We start from the raw sequence: 24,471 nt of genomic DNA, 5'->3' as shown, positions 1-24,471 counted from the left end.
TATGATATATTAAAATTGTATATTAATGAAGTTTGTAAGTATATATAAATTTTAAATAATACAATTAACAAATGGGAAAACAATTAAGAAGAAAAATATAGAATAAACCCGCTAACAAATAATTTACGTCAAAAAATGTTTATCAAAATTAATTTCTTGCCGTAAAATAGCATCTAAAACTGCTTCATAATGAATAATAATCGGGTGCGGATCTTGTTTTAAATATTTTGAATATTTTGTACGATTTTCTTGCTGTGATACAACAACGAAATTTTGAATGTTTTGATATTTTGGTGGACAGCGTTGCGCGGATTTTCCACCACAAGCTTCAATTGATCCTGCAATAAAATAAGCGAGTAAAAAAAATAACTTAAAAAATATAGTACCTTTTAAAACGTCCAAAGCAACATTAGTTAGCAAAAGAAAAAAATAATTTTCAAAAATCTTTTTTGAACGAGAGCGATTTAAAGATTCCTTTAACGAAAAATTCCATTTAGTTTCCGCTTCAGGATCTCTGAGGATGAAGTCCCAAGGATCTAAAGCCATCAAAAAGAAGTGCTAAATCGCCGTAAATACGACTAAGATATCATACCATACCCAAGAATTGATTTGCTTTTTTGCACTCTTCTAGCCATTCAGGTGCACAAATCGGTTTTCCTTGTCCTATTGCAGTTAATAGTTTTAAAGATCTCTTTACGTTCATAGTCATTAAAATTGTACTTGAATCAACTGTATCCACAACAGATCCACCTGCAAAATATTTTAATATAGGGATGGAAGAATTTTCTTTTATTAATATTAAATAAATTAAATTTTACCCAATCTTCTAATCAGTGATTCCAATTCCGGATTTTCCATCATTGTAAAAACCACCTTAGGTTTTAATTTTCTTCTACTTCTCTAAAAATAAAAAATATATCCATATTTATATGTTAAGGTAAAGTTTAATACAGTAAAACATCGATATAACGGACTAATACGGGAGTGTTAAACGTTATATGAACATTTTTTAATTTGCACTTTAAACTGTTTGCATGAATAATTTTAATGCACACAAGTTTGGACAACTATTCACACCATTGCGTTTAGTCTACCTGACTTTATATTTATACCAAGGACGGTAGAAACTAAGAGGACTGCTACATCCCGGGAATATCTGATATTATGATGTCTGATATTAGCGCAAGTGAAGTGCTCTTGCTATTCTTAGACGAAAAAGGGATAAACCTATTAGTTACAGAGACTAATAGATATGCAGAGCAAAAACTGCAACAAAATGAAACGATTGAACATGCGCGACTGAACAGATGGAAATCCACCATTTCTAAAAAAATTTGAAAATTTATCGGACTGATGATTTAGATGGGTCTTATACAGACTCTGCTCATTAGATGTTGGTCAACAGACCCTATTTACAACTTTCTATATCCGCGAAGCAAGATATCTCATAATCGTTTTGAATTACTGTTAGCAAACTTGCACTCAAAAAAGTCTTTTCATCAGGCGAAGATATTCAGGCAATACATACCGATGAAATCAGATAAGTATGATATAAAACTTTTCAAACTGTGCTCCACCGAAGTTTATACATGGTCCGCGAAAATATATTCTGGACATGACACCAACAAACAAGTTGGCATAGCTGAAAACATTAAACTAGATAAAATGATAAATGAAGAATGAACTTTGTTTGTGGACATTTATTACACGAGTTATGAACTAGCAGTCAAAAAAGACGCTTGTCGTTGGAACTATACGGTACAACAAAAAATTCAATGAAGAGAGGTGAAATGATAGCACGAGAAGAAGACAAGAGTATTGTGGTGTTAAAAGAGAAGGATGTTCGCGATGTTATCATTAAAACATGCACCTATCATGACTCCAAGCTCGAATTCTACTCATCGCGGTCGTTCTCCGAAACAGAAACCTACTGGCATGTAATAATGGAAAGACTTGATAGAAGCGATCAGCTGGTAACATATGCCACAAAGATACGGAAAAGTATCAAGTGGTATCGGAAATTATCACTACATTTTCTTTTAGGAATAAGCATAGAAAATGCTCACTTCGTTTACCAAAGAGCCACAAATAAAAAAATAGAAATAAGAAGATTTCAAGACAATAATAGGACTATGTTTACAGAAAAAGAGACTAACTACCAAACGTCAAGAAGCGAAGAAAAATGTAAAAGTAAACTAGGATCACGATACTAAGAGTGTTTTAACGAACACCATAACATAATAGAACATTTTATCCTAAATATAAATAGTATTCTTATGTTGTATATCCTATATCCTACGTAAGATTACCGATTTTCGTTTTTTGAGGAACCCTGTTTTCTTTTACTGCAGGGCAAAAACTTTTTTGGAATTTCTCGTTTATTTTTCCTGAGTTTCCTATCACGCAGCTTTTGGACTAACTGTATTAACGAAAACCAGTTGTCAGCAGTTATATTTCTATTTGTTCTAATAATTGGGTTTGCGATTTTTTTTCAGCCGGTAATCTGATACCATCGCTGTTTTTACCAGTATATGTATATGTTACAGGTCAATTGTTAGTAAGAGTTGACTCTGCCTAGGGAAAGTCGACTCTTACTAAAAGTATCAGTAGCAGTTGATTGAAAATAAATGGATCAACTTTTCCTAGGAAGAGTTAACTATGCCTGCTGTGGATTAGTAAAAGTTGATTCACAGATGCTGCTCTGTGTGCACGCTAAAACTTTTTGGAAAATGAAGTTCCTATGGATAAAACAATAGCTGTAGGGACTGTGACAACTTCACAATCACTTGGAAGTGGACAAAGATTTTTTAAATGCTTTTGCAACTCTAAATGCAAATCCATGAAGTGCATGTGTAACAATAAAGACGTGCTTTGCAACTCAAAATGTCACAAATCTTTTCCTTACTGTAATAAATGATAAACATTTCTATCTGTATGTATAGGGTGTCTCAATAAGAATGTCCGATTTAATTCAACAATAAAACACATAGTTTTTGAGCGAGTGGTCATATTTTTACTGCATTATAAAGCACACATGTTCCGATTAAGTATGAAATAAAATATCCAGTAAATGACTCCCGCGGCTCTGCACACAGATCCTTGCTCTTTTCATGAAATTTTCGATGACGTTGTTCTAACTCACTTTTGACGCATTGGATCTCGTCCTTGAGCTCGGGAATAGTCCGTGGCGTATTGGCATAGACGTGAGATTTCAAAACCCCCGAGGAAGAAGTTGCACGATCTCGGTGGCCAGTTGACATCGGAATTTCTGGAGATGATTTGGCCCGGAAATCGTTCTTCCAATAAATGGATGGTTTCACGCGCGGTGTGGCAGGTCGCGCCATCCTGCTGGAACCATATGTCTTCCAGATCCAATCGTCCAGATGAGGCCACAAGAACTCCGTTATCATGTTGCGGTACCGCAAACCGTTGACAGTTACAACGTTACCAGCGTCAGTTTCAAAAAAATACGGGCCAATCATGCCGCCTGCCCAAAATCCGCAACAAACAGTGGCTCCAGTTGGGAGTGCATTTGTTGCTGATGATTTTTTTCGAAAAATCGGCATTCACTTCATTTTGTTCCATCAACCATTGAACAAATTGATGGCGCTGTGCGTAGTCTGTTGGTTTAAGCTTCTGGCTCAGCTAAACCTTGTAGGGATGAAGATGGAGGTTCTTCGTGAGGAAGAACATCCATCAGGAGTCCATCAGTAAGTCTCCACAGGAGACTTACTGTCCATAATCGACCCAGTTTCTTCAAATTTATTGATTACTCAACTTTCCCCATATTAGTAATAGATTTTCACAATGATAACGCGTTGTTCCTTTGTATAACGCTCCATTATTAATAATCGGAGCAATCGTACATGACAGCTGTCAAATTTCAGGGCTGCCACTTGCACAGAAAAGAAATGGCGCCAAATTTAAATCGGACACTCTTATTGAGACACCCTTCATTATAAAGGTTTTGCAATTTTATTAGTTTTTTATAAACCTTTCTATCTCTTTATGTATTAATAAAGGTTTTGTCTTTTTATGTGTTTTTTATTAGCTAGTAGACTCTTTCCTTGTATAAAGTCAACTTTTAGTCAACTCTAGTGAACTCTGACTAGTAAATTTTGATCAAAATTCAACACTTTTCGCATTTAATCAACTTTTACTGAAAAGACCAGTAAGAGTCGACTTTACCTAGCCAGAGTCAAATTTTACTGCAGAATCGACTTTCCCTGTAACATATATACATATATCCGTTCAACGCATATTGAGTTCTTGCATCGACTAGTAAAACAAATTTTATGCCATATTTATTGGGCTTGTTTGGCATATACATTTTGAATTTGCATTTTCCTCTAAACGCAAGAAGCATTTCATCAACGCATGTATCCACACCAACTGTATATTTTTTTTACTATTTTCAAAGAATTTATTAAAACTGTAACTGATAACAGCAGCAGAATCAGATCTACATCGGTAGATTCTCTCTTCTGGATTGTCAAATCGTAAATTGGCCAATAATACAGAAAATCTGTCTTTACTCATAACTGCTCGAAAAATATTTCTACCTGTTCCATCAGTAGCGATTTGATTTGAAAGGAGCTGTGAAAAATAGCAATCCGATGAACGCTTTTAGCTCCATCATATTCATGTCCAGTAATTCTATTTTACTTTCCGCTTTATAGTTATAACGACATTTTTGTAATTGAACGTTCGTCCATTTCATTATTTCTGATTTCTATAGAACGTACCACATTTTTTCAAGTGTGGGAGATGTAATTTATTTTATTTGCATCACCTCGAAGACCGGGAAGATTGATGACAATATTGTGTTTGCGGGTCCTTACGTTTTTAGATAACAGAGGTTCCATTTTCCATTGAAATCCATTTCGCCCGTAAAAATATTCCACCGATTCTTCGTGATCCTCCATTTTGTCGTCAGACATAGAAATATTGGAATTTGAATCGTGGTCGCAGTTTGTTATATCTTCGTTACTTACTATCACTTACATCACTATCATTTATCTCATTATACCACTGTAAAAGCGTTTTTTCAAACTTCGCGTCTAATACACTAACTCGTTGTTTGGATGCGCCTGCTTTATTAGCCATTGTGACCAAGTAAACAGCTATATTCGTACTGACGTAAAGACTAGCAGACTCTGACTAAGCCGCATTCGACAATCCGGGGATTTTTTTTAAGTACTTTTCAATAAATAACAAAAAGAGGTATATTTACGAAGGTATATAGAAGGACACGTAAAAAACGAACTGTAGGACTGGAAATTCCCAATTAAAACTAGAACTACCGTCCTTGGCTTATACATCATATAGACAACTTCGGGAATACCCCGAATTTATCTATAAACATGGAATAGAGCAACTTGAGGAACAACCCGAGATTTAACGTTTATATTTAAATATACTGATCTATCAAATAGATTATATTAATAGTATGACTTAAAAATATTTTGTCCGTTATATCGAGGTTTTACTATAATTTAAATTTTACCTCTGGCGTTTGCAAAGCACCACTTAAATTAACAACATCACTCGTATTAGAAGATGGACTCAAATCTCTCTTGGAAACATCTAGTTTGGACCTTTTAACGCTTACTTTAACGATAAAATCATCCTCACTCGTACTACTACGTCTTCGTTGTTTTTGCCTTGTTTTTATATTCTCATCTTCTTTAACAACAGCAGCACGTTTCGATGTTCTAGTTGATTTCATTTCATTTACATTTTTCGATAAATCAGTAAGATCGACTACTTCAGCTTTGACGATAGAATTATCAGTTGAATCTGAGTATTCCGGCAATTCATCGATCAAACTCAATTCACCATCATTTTTGTGTTTCCTCAATTTCGCTTTATTAGTATTTATCGTATTAGCTTTTCTTTTACTTCTTTGAGTTTCATTCGACGGATCGGAATTATCGCCAAACGGCACATTCGGTTCTTCACCAGATAAATTAATCGTTTTATTTGAAGATTGTTTAATTATTGAATCCCCAATAGTTTTATCAATCGGTTGCGGAAGAGGATTTGGACTTTTTTTCGTACGATGGCTTCTTTTTGATGGAATTTTTTGATCGCTTTCCTGTTTATCCGTGTTACGATGTTCTTTATGTTCGTGTTCAGTTTTATTCGTGTTATTATTTTCGGTTTTGTTGTGTTTGTTTTCTTTTAAATCGTCGGGTTCTAAGCGCGAAGAATTTTTTTTTTTAATTTTGTGAATGTCCGTTTTAATATCTTCCTCGGGAGTACCTCCAACAGATTTATTACGCAATCGAGATTTTCGTTTCGGTAGATCTTCGTGTTCTATTTCCGTAATTTTTTCAGGTTTTAATTCTTTAACTTTACCAGATTTTTTTGGATCAATCGGAGATGGGCATTTTTCGTGGGCTGGTGGCGAATCGGGAGTTATTTTAGATTTTTTTTGTTTTAAAATATCTATTTCTGGATTGTTACTTTGCGGGGCTACTTTTATTTTATGGATGTATTCAGATTTTTTGGCAACAGAATCTATTGGGGGTTTTTCGATAGAACTCGATAATTCTGGCTGTTCTAAATGAATAGGTTTAATTTTGGAATGAGTTGATACGTTTTTTTCTTTTGATGTTCCCGCTTCATTTTGAATTTTATGAGCGTGTCTTCTTGCCTTTTCTTTTTCAATTTTACTCGCTTGTAAAATTTCCAATAATTCATCCTCATTTTTCGATTTTTTCCGACTAGTCTTTCTTTTTTCCCGAACTTTATTAATATCTTCATCATTATCTTTATTCTTTTCAGATTTCTTTCCACTCTTTATCCTTTGTTTAACGTCACTAATTTCAGCAGGTTTTGATTTAGACTCTTCATCTTCTTTTTCTTGTTTAATTTCATCATTATGTTTAAGTGGCATAATCATTTCATTTTGCGATTGAAGATTCTCTAATATATTAGCCAAAGGATTTTGAGGTCGACAATCACTTTTGGTGTTTGGCAACTGACTTGCAAACAATATTTCCATTTGACTTTCAACGCTATTTCTATTTATATCATTTAAATCATCTTTTATTGGCTGACTTTGAAACATTTTCTCCATCGATTCTTCTACAGTATCCACAGTTTTAGAACACCTCGCTTCATAAAGATCATCCCTAATTTGAATGACAGGAAATTTACAAATTTCTAGTTTAGAAGTTCGTTGTAACGCATTGTTGGCTACAACTGGTTGAGTTACTTTTGAAAATATATCGTCATCATTCTCATTTTTTTTATTCAATTTTTCTATATCAACATATACTTTCTTTAAGTCATTTGGATTATTATCATTAATTAAAACTGGTTGAGTTGCTTCTAAAAATATATCATCATCATCTGTATTAGAAACATTCTTCGCCACTAATTGTGTGGGCTGTATAAATATATCATCTTCATCCTCATCAATTTTATTCAATTTTTTTGTTCCATCCTGTTTCTTTAAGTCATTTGGAACACAATGATTTGGATTATTATCATTTATTAAAACTGGTTGAGTCGCTACTAAAAATATATCATCATCATCATCAACAACATTTCGAGTTTTTTTTGAACTCCCCAGATTTCTTGGAATTTTCGGTTCCAAAAATACATTTTTATCATTATTCACTTTAATCATCTCCAAACTTTCTTTTGTTACCAATTGAGTTGGCTCTAAAAAAATATCATCATCATCTTTAGATGTATTTGACTGGTCAGAAACTATTTCTTGAGTTGGTTCTGAATAAATATCTGTATCCACAGATTTAGATGAATTAACTGCTATCACAAGTTGAGTTGGTTCCAAAAATATATCATCAGTATCTTTAGATGTATTTGATTGATCTGAAACTATTTCTTGAGTGGGTTCTGAATAAACATCTTTATCCCGAGATGTAGAAGGATGAAGAACTAACACAGGTTGAGTTGGTTCTAAAAAGATTTCATCATTATCTTTGGATTTATTGGGTTGATCACAACTTATATCTTGCATTGCCTCTGATTGAACATCCTCAGATGTACATGAATTAACTGTTATTAGAGGTTGAGTTGGTTCTAAAAAGATCTCATCATCTTTAGATTTATTGACTTGATCAGAGCTTATATCTTGCATTCCCTTTGAATAAACATCCTCAGATGCAGATGAATTAACTGCTGATACAGGTTGAGTTGGTTCTAAAAAGATGTCATCATCATCTTTAGATTTATTGGGTTGATCAGAACTTATATCTCGCGTTGCCTCTGAATGAACATCCTCAGATGCAGATGAATTAACTGCTGTTACAGGTTGAGTTGGTTCTAAAAAGATGTCATCATCATCTTTAGATTTATTGGGTTTATCAGAACTTATATCTCGCGTTGCCTCTGAACGAACATCGTCCAATGTAGATGAATTAGCTGTTGTTAGAGGTTGAGTTGGTTCTAAGAAGATCTCATCAGCTGTAGATATATTAGGTTTATCAGAACTTATATCTCGCGTTGCCTCTGAACGAACATCCTCCAATGTAGACGAATTAGCTATTATTAGAGGTTGAGTTGGTTCTAAAACGATCTCATCATCTTTAGATTTATTAGGTTGATCAGAACTTATATCTCTCATTGCCTCTGAACGAACATCTCCAAATGTAGATGGATTAGCTGTTATTAGAGGTTGAGTTGGTTCTAAGAAGATCTCATCATCTTTAGATTTATTGGGTTGATCAGAACTTATATTTCGTGTTGCCTCTGAATGAACATCCTCCAATGTAGATGAATTAGCTGTTATTAGAGGTTGAATTGGTTCTAAAACGATCTCATCATCTTTAGATTTATTAGTTTGATCAGAACTTATATCAGGCATTGCCTCAGAACAAATATCTTCAGGTGTACATGAATTAACTGTTGTTGCAGGTTGAGTTGGTTCTAAAAAGATTTCATCATCACCTTTAGTTTTGTTGGGTTGATCAGAATCGATTAATTCTTGAGTTGGATTTGGAATATCTTTATCAGGTTTTGAAGGTTCTAAATTTTCAATATCATTCTTTTTATTTTGGGAGTTTTCAAGAATTACTAGTTGAGCTGGATTTTTTTGGTTACCTTTATCGTCAATAATATCGTCTTTGGATTCATCACCTTTCATTTGAACATCTAAATCTTCAGCTGGCATTAAAATACTATCTTCAACAAGATCAGTTTGATTCAATAAACTTTCATTATTTTCTTGAATTGTTGGTAATTTATCCGACATATTTTTTGTAACCTCAATTGTAAAACTTTCTGTTAACATTAAATCTAGCGAGAAGTCAATAGACGTTTGTGAATTTGATTCTTTACTTTTATTAGAACTTTGACTTAACTTAGTATTTTTTTGAAAACTTGATAATGAATTTACAAAGCAGTTTTGACTTGCTGGAACAAAATCTGATTCATCTAATTGATTATTGTTCACTTTTTCGCCGTATTCCATGTCTGTTTCACTACCACTACAAGGTTTTTGATCATCTTTTTTATGAGACTGTTTCTTAACCAATTTTTTCTTTCTCTTATTCTTATTTTTATCAATTTTTAAATCTAAATCGGTTTCATCTGATGATTCACTGCGTTCTTTCAACAATTTCTGTTGTGTAACATCAATATCAGTTTCATCAGATGATTCTGAATCTGAATTGATAACATTTCTTACTTTTCTCTTTAACAAATCAACTCTTAAAGAACAAGGATGATTATCTGCAGAACTAGCAGGAGTTACATGTGTTTCATCATTTTCATCATATTCATTATCAGATGTGACAACGTTTTTAATTTTGCGTTTTAAAAATGTTGTTTGCAAAGGTTCTTGGGAACTTTCTATACTCAAACCTACAGCAGTTAACGACGAATCTGGTGGATTTGGGGTCTTATCATTAACATCATTTGCTGCAATGTCATCAAATAATTCAGTCACTGGGATAACATTTAAGAAATCTTCTGAACAATTACTATTCGCATCATCTCCATCATCATTTTGAATGGTTTCATTTACAACAGTATCGTCAATAACACTTAACTCATTAGGGGCTGTTTGTTCGCGCGTCTCTTCATCCAAAGATGTTTTTGGTTGTTCTTTGTCTTTGTCATCGCCTTGACCTAATCCTTTTTCTTGTATAATGTTAGGGCAGAGACTTTGAGTTGGCTCTTTTGTAAAAAAGTCCTCATCCCAAGATTTATCAGGAATATCTTTCAGCTCTTCATTAATCTGCTGCAATAAACCATCAGAGAATTGTATGTTATTATCTTTCTAAAATATAAAACACGGTATAAAGTATAATTCAAAATAAATAATCAAAGCCATTATCTCAAAAACCACCTTAAACCTTGCTTAATTTTTAAATACCTTTGATTCATCTGGCACGAAAATAATTTGTGTTGGCATATCATAAATAGAAGCATGCTGTTGACTTATCTCTGTACACCTTTCTGTTTTTGATGTATCCGGAATTTTGAATTCAACATTTAAATTTGGAGTTACATCAAGATCGTTATCATCTATTAATTGTGTAGGTAACTCATGAATTGTAGGTACATCAATATTATTCACTCCAGTAGTTTCTAACTCAATATTTGTGTTTATGGATATTGTTTCATTATCAGGAATCATTTGTGTGGGGATATCAAAAACGCTGTCATTTACTTGTGAATACTGAGAGTCATCTTGTGAATTCGATTTATGTAGCAACTACGAAAATAATAATTAATTAATTATACAGGATGTCTCACGTAACTGATTCGTTAGAACTTTTTCAGGTTCCACTATTCGTAGAGATTTGAAATTTTGGTAGCCTGGGGAAATTTTGGGTTGTTCATTCGGAACTTTCAAGATGGCCGCCACTACCGGAACTAGGCCATAACTTCGTTATTTTAAATGGAATTAGTAGTTTTTATTACACCATTTAATTGTACGTAAAAAAATAGGTTGACTTTTTTTTCTATATTATGCATAGCACAATTGTATAACACCTAGTAAATACATACTAGTTAGTTACTTATTTTTAACACCAAATTAAACTAGATAATGTTTCGCAGCTTTTTCCAGTGGTCCAGTCTGTTTTACCCAAAATATAGTTATTGCCATATTTTTACCGTTTTCAGACCAAAACACAAAAACGCGCACACTGCGATACGCGGAACACACGTTTCAACTTGTTTCTTAGTGATAGCGTTGATTTTCTGCCAATAAGCCAACATAGGTGTCTAAATTTGATATCAAGTTCCTCACGTTTTTTTTTGACGTGAGCTTTCCATTTAACTTTGGCCTCTAGCGGCATACCAAGATATTTTGCGGTGTCAGCGTAAAGGACTGCATTGCCATTTATGTGTACTGGGACATACTTTACTTTGTTATAAGTAAAGTTTATGTATGTCGATTTATTTGTATTTAGTTTTATTGGCCATTGTTTGGTCCAGTTTTTTATTGAATTTACGGCCAATTGTAACTTATTTGCTACAACTACTTCATTTTCTGCAACAGCCAAGATCGCTGTGTCATCTGCAAATGTAGCTGTTAAAGTTTCTGGTACCTGAGGAAGGTCGAATGTGTAGAGTAAGTAGTCTTCGTATTTCATGTAGTGGTGAATAAGCGTTTTTGTATATTACTTTAAAATATCGATCAGAAAGATACGATTTTAATAGTTGACTATACGTTGATGGTAGTATTTGATCTAGTTTATAATTTAAACCATCTAACCAAATTTTGTCGAAAGCTTGTGCAACATCCAAAAATACGACGGAGCAGACTTTATTTTCTTCCATTGCTATTTCGATAGTATTCGTTATTCTATGCACTTGGTCTATTGTTACATGTTTATTCCGAAACCCAAATTGATGTGTTGCTATAAGGGCTTTTTCTTCTATGACAGGTTTTAATCTTTTTAATAGTAATTTTTCAAGCAGTTTTGATAGTAAGGGTAATAATGAGATTGGCCTATATAATGTAACATCTGTGGGGGGTTTACCAAGTTTTGGATTATTTCAGCAATTTTCCATATGCTTGGAAAGTATTTCTGTTTAAAAGCAGCATTAATTATGTGTAATAGTTTTGTAATCGCCTGGATTGGTAGATGTTTTAATGTTTCTCCATTAATTAGGTCATAGCTTACTGAGTTCTTTATATTTAGTTTTTGTATTTCATAATACAGTTCTTTCATTCTTACACATGGTATATTACTCTGCTGATCACTTTGAATTACGCTATTGACACTATTTAGCATAGTTGTTGAACTGTCTGATGTAAAACTTTCTTTCAGATGTCCATCAAACAAATTAACTTTTTCTTGATTACACTTAGCCCAATTTCCATTATTATTTCGAATTGGAGGTGTGTGTTTTTGGAACTTTAAGCTTTCTTGTTGCCTTCCACAGAGAATAATCAGTACTGGCATCGTCAGTAAGGTCTTTTAAATAATTTTGAATATTATTTTCTTTGTGGATATCTGTTAATGCTCTTAAATGCGGCTGTTATTTTATTTAATTTAATTTTATCACTAGGAATTCTATTGTTTTGCCATTTCTTTTTTGCTTTCCGTTTTTCAGCAATTTTGTCTCTAATGAATTCAGGCTGCGCTTTGTATGTCTTTTAAGAACTTTTCTACTTCATCATCGTTTGTTTCCATAAGAGCATTAAGATGTATTTTATTATCTAATGTTTGTTGAAATACATTCCAATTAGTGAGTTTATTAGTTAGTGATAAAAAGGGTTCTTCGTTACATACTTTGTTATTTAGAGTAATAATTACTGGTGAGTGATCTGAGTCCAGCCCTAACTCTTCTTCTATGTTTAGGAAGTTAAGCGATATATTTTTCGTAATAAAAAAATCAAGCTGGTCCGAAATTTTACTTCTATCTGTTGGCCAGTAAGTCGGCTTCCCTGTGGAGAGCACCTCATGGTTCAGTTCTCTTCCTTTTGTATTTGTCAAGCGAGAACCCCAAGACATATGTTTTGCATTAAACTTTCCTCCAAGTATAAATTTGTTGTCAAGATGTAGTAGAACTTCCTGATAATCTTCTCTTTTGAGATTATGTCTCGGTGGTATGTACGTTGCTCCTACAGATATTAAGCCATTAGCAGTTTGAACTTTTACCACTGTAGTTTGGTGTTGTTCAGTACTAATTGTATTGTTCAAATAGTATTATTCAAAATAATTCACTCGGGTGAATTGTGTGATAAATATTGTAATGGTTGATGTTTATATACGATTCTCGTGTAAAGTGAGTTTCGGAGATAAGACATATATCAATATTGTTTTCTTTAAGTATTATAGGTAGTGTGTTTTGATGTTGTCGAAGACCATTAGAATTCGAAATTTTTGAATCGCTCCTTGGTTTAAATTGCTTTCAAGAAATGTAGACGTGCATATAATGTTTTTATTGTTTCTTCTTGTTGAAGTATTTTTTCTAGTATTAGATCTAATTTACTGTCAGTCTTCTTATCGATTAATGTACTTAGTTTTTTCTGCAGTTTCACCACTCGCTTTTTCGGCATACGAGACGCCTTGCTTTATTTTATTTGAATTTACTGTTTCCTCTTTCCTGATGGCTTGTAGTTCCTTAATCACAATGCATTCTCGGTTGTTTGCTGGATGATTTTCTCCACAGTTGAAACATTTAGCCGGGATTTCTTTGGCTTTAGTGCATTCGTTGGTCCAGTGTCCACCAGCACATTTAACACATCTCGGATTTTTGTGGCAGTAAGCTTTGGTGTGGCTCCAACCTTGACATCTTTTGCACTGGGGTATTTGTTTTGGCTTTCTGTACTCTTCGATTTTGACACGCATTCCTAATATGTTTGTTATTTCATGGATTCTTTTTACATCCTCTGACGGTGCAAAATCCAAGATGTATAAAGGAAGAGGCTCTTTTGTTTTGTATTTTAACATTTGGGTTACTTTACAAATGTTATAATTGCGCTCCAATAGATCATCTTTGATATCATTAACATCATAGCTTTTCTGCGTCTATTTAGCGACTACTTGCAGATTTCTGGTTTGCTTATTTTTATAAGTTGACCAGGACAAATTCTTTTCAGTAAGCATCTTTGATGCTTCTCTGTACTTTTAATTACGCTTTTAAGTAATTTATAAATGTCATCATATTGTTTGACATTATAAATTAATATTGGTGGGGGTAGTAATACCTTTGTTTTGTTTTTTATGCCAGATTGTACGGGTTGATTTTCAGGTTTGCTTTCAATTTCCGAAGACAATTTAGATGGCGAGGTTTCAGTTTTACGTTTTTTTGTTTCTATTAGCTTGTTTTATTATCCAGTCAGTCTCCAAAGCTAACTCTTCTTCGTCTGTGGTAGACATCACTTTGGTGGTTACTGGAAGATTAAGATTTTGTTGGGTTTTTAGACCTTCTATAATGCCCTTCAGGTCATCTATTTGTTTCTGAAGAGTAGCTTAAGTTTAAGCTTTAAGTTCGGCGGAATGTGCTCTTTCTTTTTGTAGGGAATTTAACAGGGAGAATTCCATATCCGTTTTTGGAGTAAACTTTTCAATGTTATTGACCCACTTAATTGTTTATTTCACACACATTATTGCGCATTCCGATTTACTTACTTCGTAATAACAGTAATTACGAATTATTATTTATTGTTATAAATCGCGTGTATGATTAATTTATATTATTAATATGTTTGTATAATCAATATCAAAAATATTGTACTGTTCACACTATTTTATATTATTTATATCATCTATAAACGATTTATAAAGCGTAAAATAAAACACTTGACGCACGATCGCAAAACACATCCGCTCTTTAGCGATGCACAAATCGAACTGAGGTTGACTTTGATAAAAGTTATAGGTACCTAGCGTTTTTCGTTTTCGAGTTATTTCGGTTTTAAGCTTCTTTTGGTAAATTTTAACATGCTCTTTAAAATCCCATATCTCAGCCAACGTTCATTCAAAAAAGATATACATTGGCACCATTACTCTTCAGATGCTGTCAAATAGTTTGTCATTTGTTGTATCGGAGTATCTTATACAGGATGGTCAAAAATTGAATTACTGTTTCTCCATATTCAATGACGAGAAAGTAGAAAATTTTAAATGGATTTTAAATACCCCATATTTTTTTAGCCTATCAGAAAGGGAATTTAATTCTCTACAAATTATGTATAAACATTCCTATACCTATTTATTGTAGTTTGCCTCATATTGGGTAAATTTATTAGAACATGCACGAAATACAGGTTTTTTTTATTAGAAAGCTAAAGATTTTTGACAGTTTTTGGTCCACGACAGGACGTGTCGAACATTTAATGAGAGATGCCTAATAAACCTAACGCCCGTCACAAGGAAAAATTTCAAAAAATTGAGAAAGATTTTCTTAGTGTTGGACATATCAAGACCAAAGGAAACCGCATATTTCCGGCTGCCAGTGATGAAGACAACGAAATAAATATTTTATTGCATTTCCAAATTCAATTTGATTACAAATTTATATTTTTATCCAAATCTAATTTTTGTCATTAATTTTTTGTTTTCATTGTTTCATTTATTTGATCTTCTGTTTGTTATTTTTGGTAAGTAAAAGCTAATAAACTAAAAGATTATCAGTCGTAGATAATAGTAGAAATAAATTAAACGAAAAGCTGTCAAAATGTCAAGGCCTTGTAATAAAAACACAAACACTTTCCTGCATGGTGTAGGTGTAGGAATGTTTATAGATAAATTGTAGAGAATTAAATTCCCTTTCAGGTAGGCTAATAAAATATGGGGCATTCCATTTAAAATTTTCGACTTTCTTGCGGTTGAATATCGAGAAACGGTAATTCAATTTGTGACCTCCCTGTATAAGATACTCTAATACAATAAATGACAATCTATTTGATAGCATCTGAAGAGTAATCTTGCCAATTTAGAACTTTTTTGAATGAAGTTTGGCTGGGATATGGGGTTTTAAAAAGCATGATGAAATTTGCCCAAAAAAACTTCAAATCAAAATAACTCAAAAACGAAAAACGATAGGTACCAATAACTTTTATGAAAATTAACATATCTTTTTACGTACAATTAAAAGGTGTAATAAAAACTTTAGCATTTCATTTAAAATAACGAAGTTATGGCCTACTTCCGGTAAACCGGAAGTGGCAGCCATCTTGAAAATATTTTGGATCAAAAGTTCCAAAATTTCAAAACTATATGAATAGTGGAACTTCAAAAAGTTCTAACAAACCAGTTATGTGAGAAACATGATTTTTCTGTAATAAATACCAATTCATAAACAACTTTTATGTTACCAAAATATAAGATTTTCTTATCATCTAATTCATATAACTGTAATGGGACTAATTTGCCATGTTCTAATTGAGTCCCGTTGCACGAATTCATATCACAAACATAATGTTTATCATTTATAATTATAATTTCTGCTTGTTGGTGACTAACAGTCTAAAAAATATTATTAAGTAACCTCAACATGTTTGCTTTATATAAATAGAAGCATACATTCTCCAAAATCATAACAGTAGATTGTTTGCTTCTTCCAATAAGATTAACACCCTCGTATACCGGAAATTTCTTTTTGTTCATCAACAAGTACCCTCTCTAAAATCCAAATTGAAGGTTAGAATTACTTTCAAATTACTTTTTAACTTCTAACCTTTATCCTTGACATCTTATACCGCGAATTCAATGTACATTAATAATTTTAAACAATCTAACTCAATTTTGTGGTTTTACGAGTTCTTTAACATTTAATATTTGCGTTTTAAACGATGTTTAGATGCAGGTGTCAACTTTTTGACGTATACCATTGTTACCAACTTTATTTTTTAATTTCTTTTTAAATTAAAACAATTAATAATACGATTTTATTAAAATTAAATTAATTATTATTGTAATCAATATATTTAATACAAAAATAAATCAATAAATAATAACAATTAGAATTAAAAAAATTTGCTAAATTAATCGAAAAATTTCGAACATAACCTCACATAACCTACAAATATAATTTTATTGATTTTATTGTAATTGATACAAAATGGGAAAAAGTTCAAAAGATAAACGAGATATTTACTATCGAAAAGCAAAAGAGCAAGGTTGGAGAGCAAGAAGTGCATTTAAACTTCTCCACATCGATCAAAAGTTTGACATCTTCACGGGGGTTAAAAAAGCTGTAGATTTATGTGCAGCTCCAGGTAGTTGGAGTCAAGTTCTTTCAAGGAAGTTGTATATGCGCGAAACTACCTTTGAAATTTTTGAAAATTCGCCTGAATCTGTAACGGATGCAAAAAGCAAGGAAGTTGATAAAGATGTCAAAATTGTTGCTGTCGATTTGCAACCGATGGCCCCACTCCCTGGAGTTATCCAATTAAAAGGTGATATCACTGATTATGAAACAGCGGTGAAGATTATGGAGCAATTTGATGATAATCCAGCTGATTTAGTTGTTTGTGATGGAGCTCCCGACGTGACCGGCATGCACACTTTAGATGTTTATATTCAAGCCCAATTAATTGTTGGGGCTTTACACATTACATTTAACATTTTAAGAAATGGGGGAACCTTTGTTGCAAAGATATTTCGAGCTAAAGGAAGCGAATTGTTGGTTTCTCAATTAAATATGTTTTTTGAAAATGTTTTTATTGCTAAACCTTATAGTTCAAGAAATAGTAGTGTGGGTAAGAATTTGAAATCAATAAATTCTTTTAAATATCTCAATTTAATTTTAATTTTTAGAGGCATTTATTGTTTGTAAAAAATTTAATCCCCCAGAAGGTTTTGATCCAAAATTAGTATCAAAATATTTAGATACTAACAATAAAGATTTTAGTACTCTTACTGGAGTTAATAGGATGATAGTACCATTTTTGATTTGTGGCGATTTTAGCGCTTATGATTCTGATACAACTTATTCTTTACAGGTAAATAATTTTTTTAAATACTTATCTAATTCTTTGATATCTTATTTTGTTAAATAGCTTGAAGGTGAACTTCCTTATAAATACCACAATCCCGTTCAACCACCTTTACAACCTCCTTCTGCAGAGTTCAAAAACATGAATTTATCTGATAATACCGGAGCAATAGCCAAGGATTTTAATGTAGATGAGAAAAAGAACGAAACTTCAATTAAAAATTCAACATTGCCTCAAAATCTTGAGGACAATCAAAGAAGAAGAAAACGAAAAGGTTCGTCTAAAACTGAAGAAACCACCAGCAATTCATCTGATAAAAAAGATCCCCCAAAATCAGATGATACACATAAAGAAAATGAAACGAATCAATCTGAAACAACAACTAAAGTTGATAAAAATATCAAAGAAAATAAAGACGACACATTAAAATTTAATTTTTATTTCGATTTGAGTAACCCATTAAAAAACGCGATTGCAGAATTTGATTATCAAGTGTACACAATTAGCAAAGCAAGGGAAATGAAGTTGAAAGGTGAAAAGTTCGTTGAGACTCCAGAATGGCAAATTGAGCAACGAAAACATTTTTTGAAGGCTATCCCTGATGGAATTCAACCTATATCATCAGAGAATGACTTAAAATATGATACCCATATGTTGGATTTTTACAATAAATTTGATATTGCAATGAAGGAACAAGAAAGAGCTGGATGTGGACCAATTCTTAGGGAAAAAGTTCGTAGATCTCGTATGGCTGAGATGACTGAACCAATTTGTGAATGTTATAAACAAGATTAGGTTTTTGTATTGTTAAAGTAAAATAAATTACTTGGATTGATCTATTATTAGTTTTTTTAATGTTTTTTAAATCAAACATTTTAATCATTTCTTGGCTATCTAATAAATATGTAAAAAAATACACACTGTGTTAATTAATTATCGTAATCCACGTGACCTGTGTCATATTGGCTGCATATATGTCGCCTTCGTTTTTAGGAACTTTCGTCGCGTTGCAATACCAATCTGTGATATTGGTTGCATACTTTGTCGGGTATGATAACTAATTAACAGACTGTAATGGCAGTATAACTGCAAAATTCAACTATCAATACTTGCCCTTACTATTTGAAAGAACCTGGGTGCAACCAGCTAGTTTTCTCTGGTAACATCTCCATAATAGCCTTTCATGGCTTTAACATTGGTTAGTTAGAGTCTGCAGCTAGGAGCCTTGACATTTTGACTCACTTTGTAATTATATTGTCTCATCTTCATCATTTTCTGTAACAAATTTGTACTCTTGTGATAACAAAATCCTCCGCATATGTTTGACATGAGTTCTTTATACAATGTGCTACATTTGTGTTAACATCGTTCAAACATTTAATATGTTTCATAATATTCAGGTTAACTCGTTATAAATTAGAGTCTTCTTCTTGCTCCACTCAGGCTTAAAGCCAACCTGGTGCACAATAAGCGATTCCTTTCCTGACTAATTGTTGCGCCAGCTTCTGAGTGGCAAATATTACATTGTTATTTTATACAAACATGGAAATAATGGTTGATTTATGAGATTTAAAACCCTCCAGAGTTAATATTCAACGTTGATGAGACAAGTCTTTGTTGGAAGAAGTTACCAGCACGAACTTTTATTTCAGGTGAAGAGCGATCTGCTCCAGGTTTTAAAGATGCAAAACATAGAATAACTCTTTTGCTGGGAGCGGATGTTTCAGGAACTTTGAAACTCAAACCGATGTTAGTGTAATTCACAGACACCACGTGCTTTAAAGGGTCTAAATAAAGACATGTTACTAGTTTACTGGAAATGGAACAAGGAAGCTTGGGTCACACACGTTATTTTTACAGATTGGTATACAAATTATTTGCCCTACTATGCTTCGCTTTTGTGAAAAAAATAAATTAACACCCAAGAAATGCTCCAGGACATCCTCAATACCTGGACGAAATCAAAACACCATTGGCTGTCCAAGTGGTTTACATGCATCCAAATACAGCATCACTTTTGCAGCCAATGGATCAGGGGGTTATTGCAACCTTTAAGGCAACTATCTCCGCAATACTTTCTTGGAAATGGTGAGAGTTTTGGACACTTCAGATAAAACAGTTAAAGACTATTAGCGGTCTTTCGATATTTTAAAATGCATTAATAATCTAAAGTCGGCTTGGGATGAAGTTTCGGTAGAATGTTTAAATAGAGTTTGGCTTTTGCCAACATTAATGCACGATTTTGAAGAAGTACCTACCACAACAAGAGAATCTAATTGAAAACATTACCAGGCTTGCAGGTGATTTGGGATTGAAAGATGTTACTGCTCAAGATGTCATAGAACATTTAGAAGAACTATACAAAGAATTGGATCGTGAATAATCAGAGGATGAAGACAACAAAGAAGAAATTCCAAAAGTGATGAAAACGGCCGATCTAAAGCGTTATCATGCATTTAGTTTTTTGAGCAGCAATGGACATATTGAATTGTTTCGCTTTGTTGTTAAATGCTTTTAGATTTCTCTGTAAATCGTTCCCGTTTTCAGCAAAGAGGACTGCGTCATCAGCATAACAGAGGATCACAAATTCTTGATCACCCATTGTAGTTCCTGCCCGTCTTGTAGTGATGGAACGGATAGTGATTTTGCGAAAAGCCGTTATGGTTATAATTTCTGGTACATTTCTGAAGTGATACCCTACATTGCCACATTATTGCGATATTTGAATAAAAATGAAATTATATAAAATATTTCCACAAGGATCCTTCAAGAAATGAATTTTATAGCGAATTTTGAAAATTATCGATGAAAATTGCAATATCGAAATTTTATCAAAACTTCAAATATTGTTTTCTCAAAAACTAAAAGTTGTTTTTCAAAACGTGTTGGTTCATTGAAAAGAGGACACTCCTATTAACACTTTGTGAAATTTTCATACTCATATTCCATGAAGTGGATTTTATATGAATTTTTAAAACTTAATAGGCGAAAATTACAAAATTCGAAAAATTTTTGATCATTTAAAAAATTTATTTCTCAAGAACTGAAAGTGATTTTTCAAAACGGCTTTTTGCATTAAAAAGAGGATACTTTAATTAATAATTGGTGATATTTCCACAACGATCCTTCAAGAAATAAATTTTATAGCGAATTTTGAAAATTATCGATGAAAATTGCAAAATCGAAAATTTTTGCAAAACTTCAAATATTGTTTTCTCAAAAACTAAGTTATTTTATAAAACGGGTTGGTTCATTGGAAAGAGGACACTGCTATTAACACTTTGGGAAATTTTCATACTCATATTCCAAGAAATGGATTTTATACGAATTTTTAAACTTAATGGGCGAAAATTGCAAAATTCGAAAAAATTGTTGATCATTTCAAAAATTTATTTCTCAAGAACTAAAAGTGATTTTTCAAAACCGCTTTTTGCATTAAAAAGAGGATACTTTAATTAATAATTGGTGATACTTCCACAAGGATCTTTCAAGAAATTAATTTTATAGCGAATTTTGAAAATTATTGATGAAAATTGTAACATCGAAAATTTTATCAAAACTTCAAATATTGTTTTCTCAAAAACTAAAAGTTATTTTTCAAAACGGGTTGGTTCATTGGAAAGAGGACACTTTTATTAATGCTTTGGGAAATTTTCATATTCATATTCCAAGAACTGGATTTTATACGATTTTTTAAAACTTAATCGGCGAAAATTGAAAAATTCGAAAAAATTTTGACTTTTTTGATTTCATCCATCACAAGGTTGAATAATAGTGGACTCAATGAATCACCTTGTCGAATGCCAGCATCTACAGTTATTTCCTTAGTGAGTTTTCCATTTATCTGCGCTTGTATGCTGTTTACCAAATAGATATTTTCGATGGTTTTAACTATATTTGTCGGTATTTCGCAGTTGTATAGGAGATTTATGACATCCTTTAATCTGATCTTATCAAAGAAAGGGGATTTATTATATTCTATTGGCCAAATTAGAGTCAAAGTGACATAAATGTATGAATGTTGTGTATTAAGATAATTAACAGTCGAATTAACATATTTAATTAACATATTTTTGAATTTCTTCAAGAAGGTTTTTTCTTTTCTCAACTAATTTTAACACTTCCTCATTTGGGTTAACCAATAATAATACTTTATCTGTTAATTCATGTCCTTTAGGAAGGACATCATTAGTTTCTCTAATTGCTTTCATAATTTCTTCATCAGCATTCTCTGTGATCGTTTCTAACTTAAAATCTTCAAATAAATGTTTATCATCTTCAAGATTTCTCTTGCTAAACCAAGGATGATGGTTACCATTATTGTCGCTACTTAATGTTTCATTTATTTCATTGTTTTCAGCAAATTCATCAAATAATTTAGTCACAAATTCATGATCTTTAATTACTTCTAATAAGTATTTTTCTTTATCCATTTCTGATTTTTCAGGACAATTTAATATTAGTTTTTCCAAATTTATTGCATCTTTTTCTAAGTTTATCTCATCAGTGTCTAAATTTGATTCTTTTTCACATAAATTTTCTTGCTCTAATTCCACATTTTCTTCTTTTACATTTTTTGATTTAGATTCTTTTTCATCATTTGTGTTGATGATTGCTTCTAAATTAGAAATACCAGTTTTTATTTTCTCAACATTTGCATCATCTTTTAAAATGAGATCATTAAACATTTTGACTATCAATTCATTGTGTTCAGACTCCACATTACTTGTTTTATCTTCTCTTTTAATGGCAGATTCTTGTTTTAAAGTCGCTTTTTCAAATTTTAAATTAGATGTATTTAATGTAATATCTTTTTTAACTTCATCTTTAGCTTGTTTTAATCCTTTTAAACTTGATTGTTGTTTTTCAATATTGTTTATATCTATAAAAGATTTTTCACCAAAACTTATTGATTGATAAAAATCAACTGTGCAATCCTCCTTTAAATAAGTAATAAATAACTTTCTAGATACCCCAAAGTTTACATTGCTCCTATTTAATAAATTATTTTTAAAAAATTTTTGATGATCATCCCAATTTTCATTATTTCCATCAACATTAAAACCAGCCAAGTCATCTTCACGAAAAGCTTCCTCAAGTAAATCATGCTTTTCATATAAATCACTTCCATATGTTTTATACAGTTCATCAAATTCAGACTTTATGATATCCACATGTCCCAAAACAAAAAATGGAATATAATATTTATCTATTCCAGTTAAATTTGAAAAATCCCTGTATGAACCATCAAGGTATGGTGATAACTGTGATGGATTAAAGTCCTTAATTGATGCATATTGTTTACAAACAACAAAACATTCTAAAAAGAAAAATCATAAATTTATAAAAAAATGATTAATTTTACTTAAGTACCATAACTTTCTGATCTTGAACTATGGGGTTTAACAACATAAACTTCTTTAAAAAGCACTCTAAATTGACTTAAAAATATTTGACAACCCCAAGTATCAAAGATTTTGGCTACAAAAGACCCATTTGTTTTTAATGTGTGTAAAATAATGTATATACAAGCTGTGATTAAACCAAGATGTAATTGAAAATCTGCTTCTACTAATCCAGACACTGAAATTATACAAAAATATATAAACCTTGCCTTCTTAAGAACATTATTTTTACCATCATGAGCACCATCACAAACAATAACATCAACTTTTTCATTTCCAAATATTTCTGATAATTTCTCACATGTTTTAACATCAGTAATGTCTCCCACAAGGGATGTTACTCCTGGAATTGGTTTTATTGGTGCTAAATCAACACTGGCAATTTTTATATTAGGTTCAAGTTGAATTTTGTCTTTTGAGGTAATACTTCGGATGTTGTGAAGTTTATTTGATATTACCTGAGACCAACTTCCTGGTGCTGAACACAAATCTATTACATTTTTTGCATCTAAAAATTATTTAATTATTAAAAACAATAAATGAAAATATTGGTGAAGATAAAACACCTTTAAGCAAGTCGAAGGATTTGTCGATTTGTAGAAGTTTGTACGCACTTCTTGCTCTATAACCTTCAATCAAAGCTTTTCTAAAATATTCATCTGTATCTGATTGCATTTTTAAGCACACCAGGAAACATCGGAAACATGTGAGTAGGTAAACAAACTTAATAATTCATGATGGTTAAATACAGGAATGTGCATCGTGGGTTGATTGCTTGTGAATGATAGATGGAGCTTATTTATTTGAAATAAAAATTTTCAGTAAATTGTTATTATATTTACTGGTTTCAGGCTGTAAGAAGGTTCTTAACATTCACAAAAGTTGGTTTGTAATGTACCTTATAACTGTATTAGGAATGTAAAAATGACATATCGGTAAGGTAAAAATGACATATTAGTAATGTTATATTTTTACAATACAGGAAAAGAAGCTACATATTTAATAAACCTTCATTATGAAAATTTTAAGTAACAATGGAACAGAAATCTAATGCTACTTTTAATAATAGTAATTATTTATGTTCACCGTGCAATTAGAACAACCCGAAAAAGTGTGATGCATTAGGTAGTTTAGGTAAATTAACGTCACTCATTTTACAAATTATAAAATTTTTAAAAAATTAAA

General features: G+C 31.9%; 3 protein-coding genes across 5 annotated transcripts; 1 reads left to right on the top strand and 2 right to left on the bottom strand.

The window, feature by feature from the left end:
* Positions 1–5: 5 nt before the first annotated feature.
* Positions 6–16,784, bottom strand: LOC111413655 (mediator of DNA damage checkpoint protein 1-like). 3 transcript variants are annotated; one of them, XR_011641164.1, is made up of 9 exons: positions 16,621–16,784; positions 16,467–16,565; positions 16,233–16,409; positions 10,352–10,693; positions 5,507–10,255; positions 819–900; positions 593–750; positions 387–536; positions 6–338 (listed from the first exon to the last, which is right to left on the bottom strand). XR_011641164.1 is itself a non-coding variant. In XM_071198103.1 (9 exons), exons 1-9 carry the CDS (start codon positions 16,633–16,635, stop codon positions 124–126), a joined length of 5,982 nt encoding a protein of 1,993 aa, XP_071054204.1. In that variant the 5' UTR covers positions 16,636–16,783; the 3' UTR covers positions 6–123. The 3 variants fall into 3 exon arrangements, 2 of the variants coding, with proteins under 2 accessions (XP_071054204.1, XP_071054205.1); XM_071198103.1 differs by having other exon boundaries at positions 598–750; positions 16,621–16,783; XM_071198104.1 differs by having other exon boundaries at positions 598–750; positions 5,507–10,216; positions 16,621–16,783.
* Positions 16,785–16,925: 141 nt separating this feature from the next.
* LOC111426389 (tRNA (cytidine(32)/guanosine(34)-2'-O)-methyltransferase-like) lies at positions 16,926–18,718 on the top strand. Its single transcript, XM_023060928.2, has 3 exons — positions 16,926–17,644; positions 17,703–17,887; positions 17,945–18,718. Exons 1-3 carry the CDS (start codon positions 17,005–17,007, stop codon positions 18,674–18,676), a joined length of 1,557 nt encoding a protein of 518 aa, XP_022916696.2. The 5' UTR covers positions 16,926–17,004; the 3' UTR covers positions 18,677–18,718.
* A 3,170-nt stretch (positions 18,719–21,888) lies between these two features.
* Positions 21,889–24,107, bottom strand: LOC111427829 (uncharacterized). The gene is made up of 4 exons (XM_023063208.2): positions 23,853–24,107; positions 23,519–23,794; positions 23,255–23,464; positions 21,889–23,201 (listed from the first exon to the last, which is right to left on the bottom strand). The coding sequence occupies exons 1-4, from the start codon at positions 23,959–23,961 to the stop codon at positions 21,940–21,942; spliced, it is 1,857 nt and encodes a 618-aa protein (XP_022918976.2). The 5' UTR covers positions 23,962–24,107; the 3' UTR covers positions 21,889–21,939.
* Positions 24,108–24,471: the final 364 nt, after the last annotated feature.

Source organism: Onthophagus taurus, chromosome 7 (assembly GCF_036711975.1).
Source record: "Onthophagus taurus isolate NC chromosome 7, IU_Otau_3.0, whole genome shotgun sequence".
Taxonomy (NCBI): Eukaryota; Metazoa; Arthropoda; class Insecta; order Coleoptera; family Scarabaeidae; genus Onthophagus; species Onthophagus taurus.
The sequence above is the reverse complement of the archived record's forward strand: the minus strand, read 5'-3'. Positions and strand labels throughout refer to the sequence as shown.

Excerpts from the sequence above, each read along its gene's own strand:
- LOC111413655 (XM_071198103.1), bottom strand. Across the intron at positions 751-818 it reads ATCACTGATTAGAAGATTGG|GTGGATCTGTTGTGGATACA; the intron begins GTAAAATTTAAT and ends AATATTTTGCAG. Across the intron at positions 537-597 it reads AAAAGCAAATCAATTCTTGG|ATCCTTGGGACTTCATCCTC; the intron begins GTATGGTATGAT and ends TGATGGCTTTAG.
- LOC111426389 (XM_023060928.2), top strand. The coding sequence starts at position 17,005 with ATGGGAAAAAGTTCAAAAGATAAACGAGATATTTACTATCGAAAAGCA. Across the intron at positions 17,645-17,702 it reads TTCAAGAAATAGTAGTGTGG|AGGCATTTATTGTTTGTAAA; the intron begins GTAAGAATTTGA and ends TTTAATTTTTAG. Across the intron at positions 17,888-17,944 it reads ATACAACTTATTCTTTACAG|CTTGAAGGTGAACTTCCTTA; the intron begins GTAAATAATTTT and ends TTTGTTAAATAG.
- LOC111427829 (XM_023063208.2), bottom strand. The coding sequence starts at position 23,961 with ATGCAATCAGATACAGATGAATATTTTAGAAAAGCTTTGATTGAAGGT. Across the intron at positions 23,795-23,852 it reads ATCCTTCGACTTGCTTAAAG|ATGCAAAAAATGTAATAGAT; the intron begins GTGTTTTATCTT and ends AATAATTTTTAG. Across the intron at positions 23,202-23,254 it reads TTCAAGATCAGAAAGTTATG|AATGTTTTGTTGTTTGTAAA; the intron begins GTACTTAAGTAA and ends TTTTCTTTTTAG.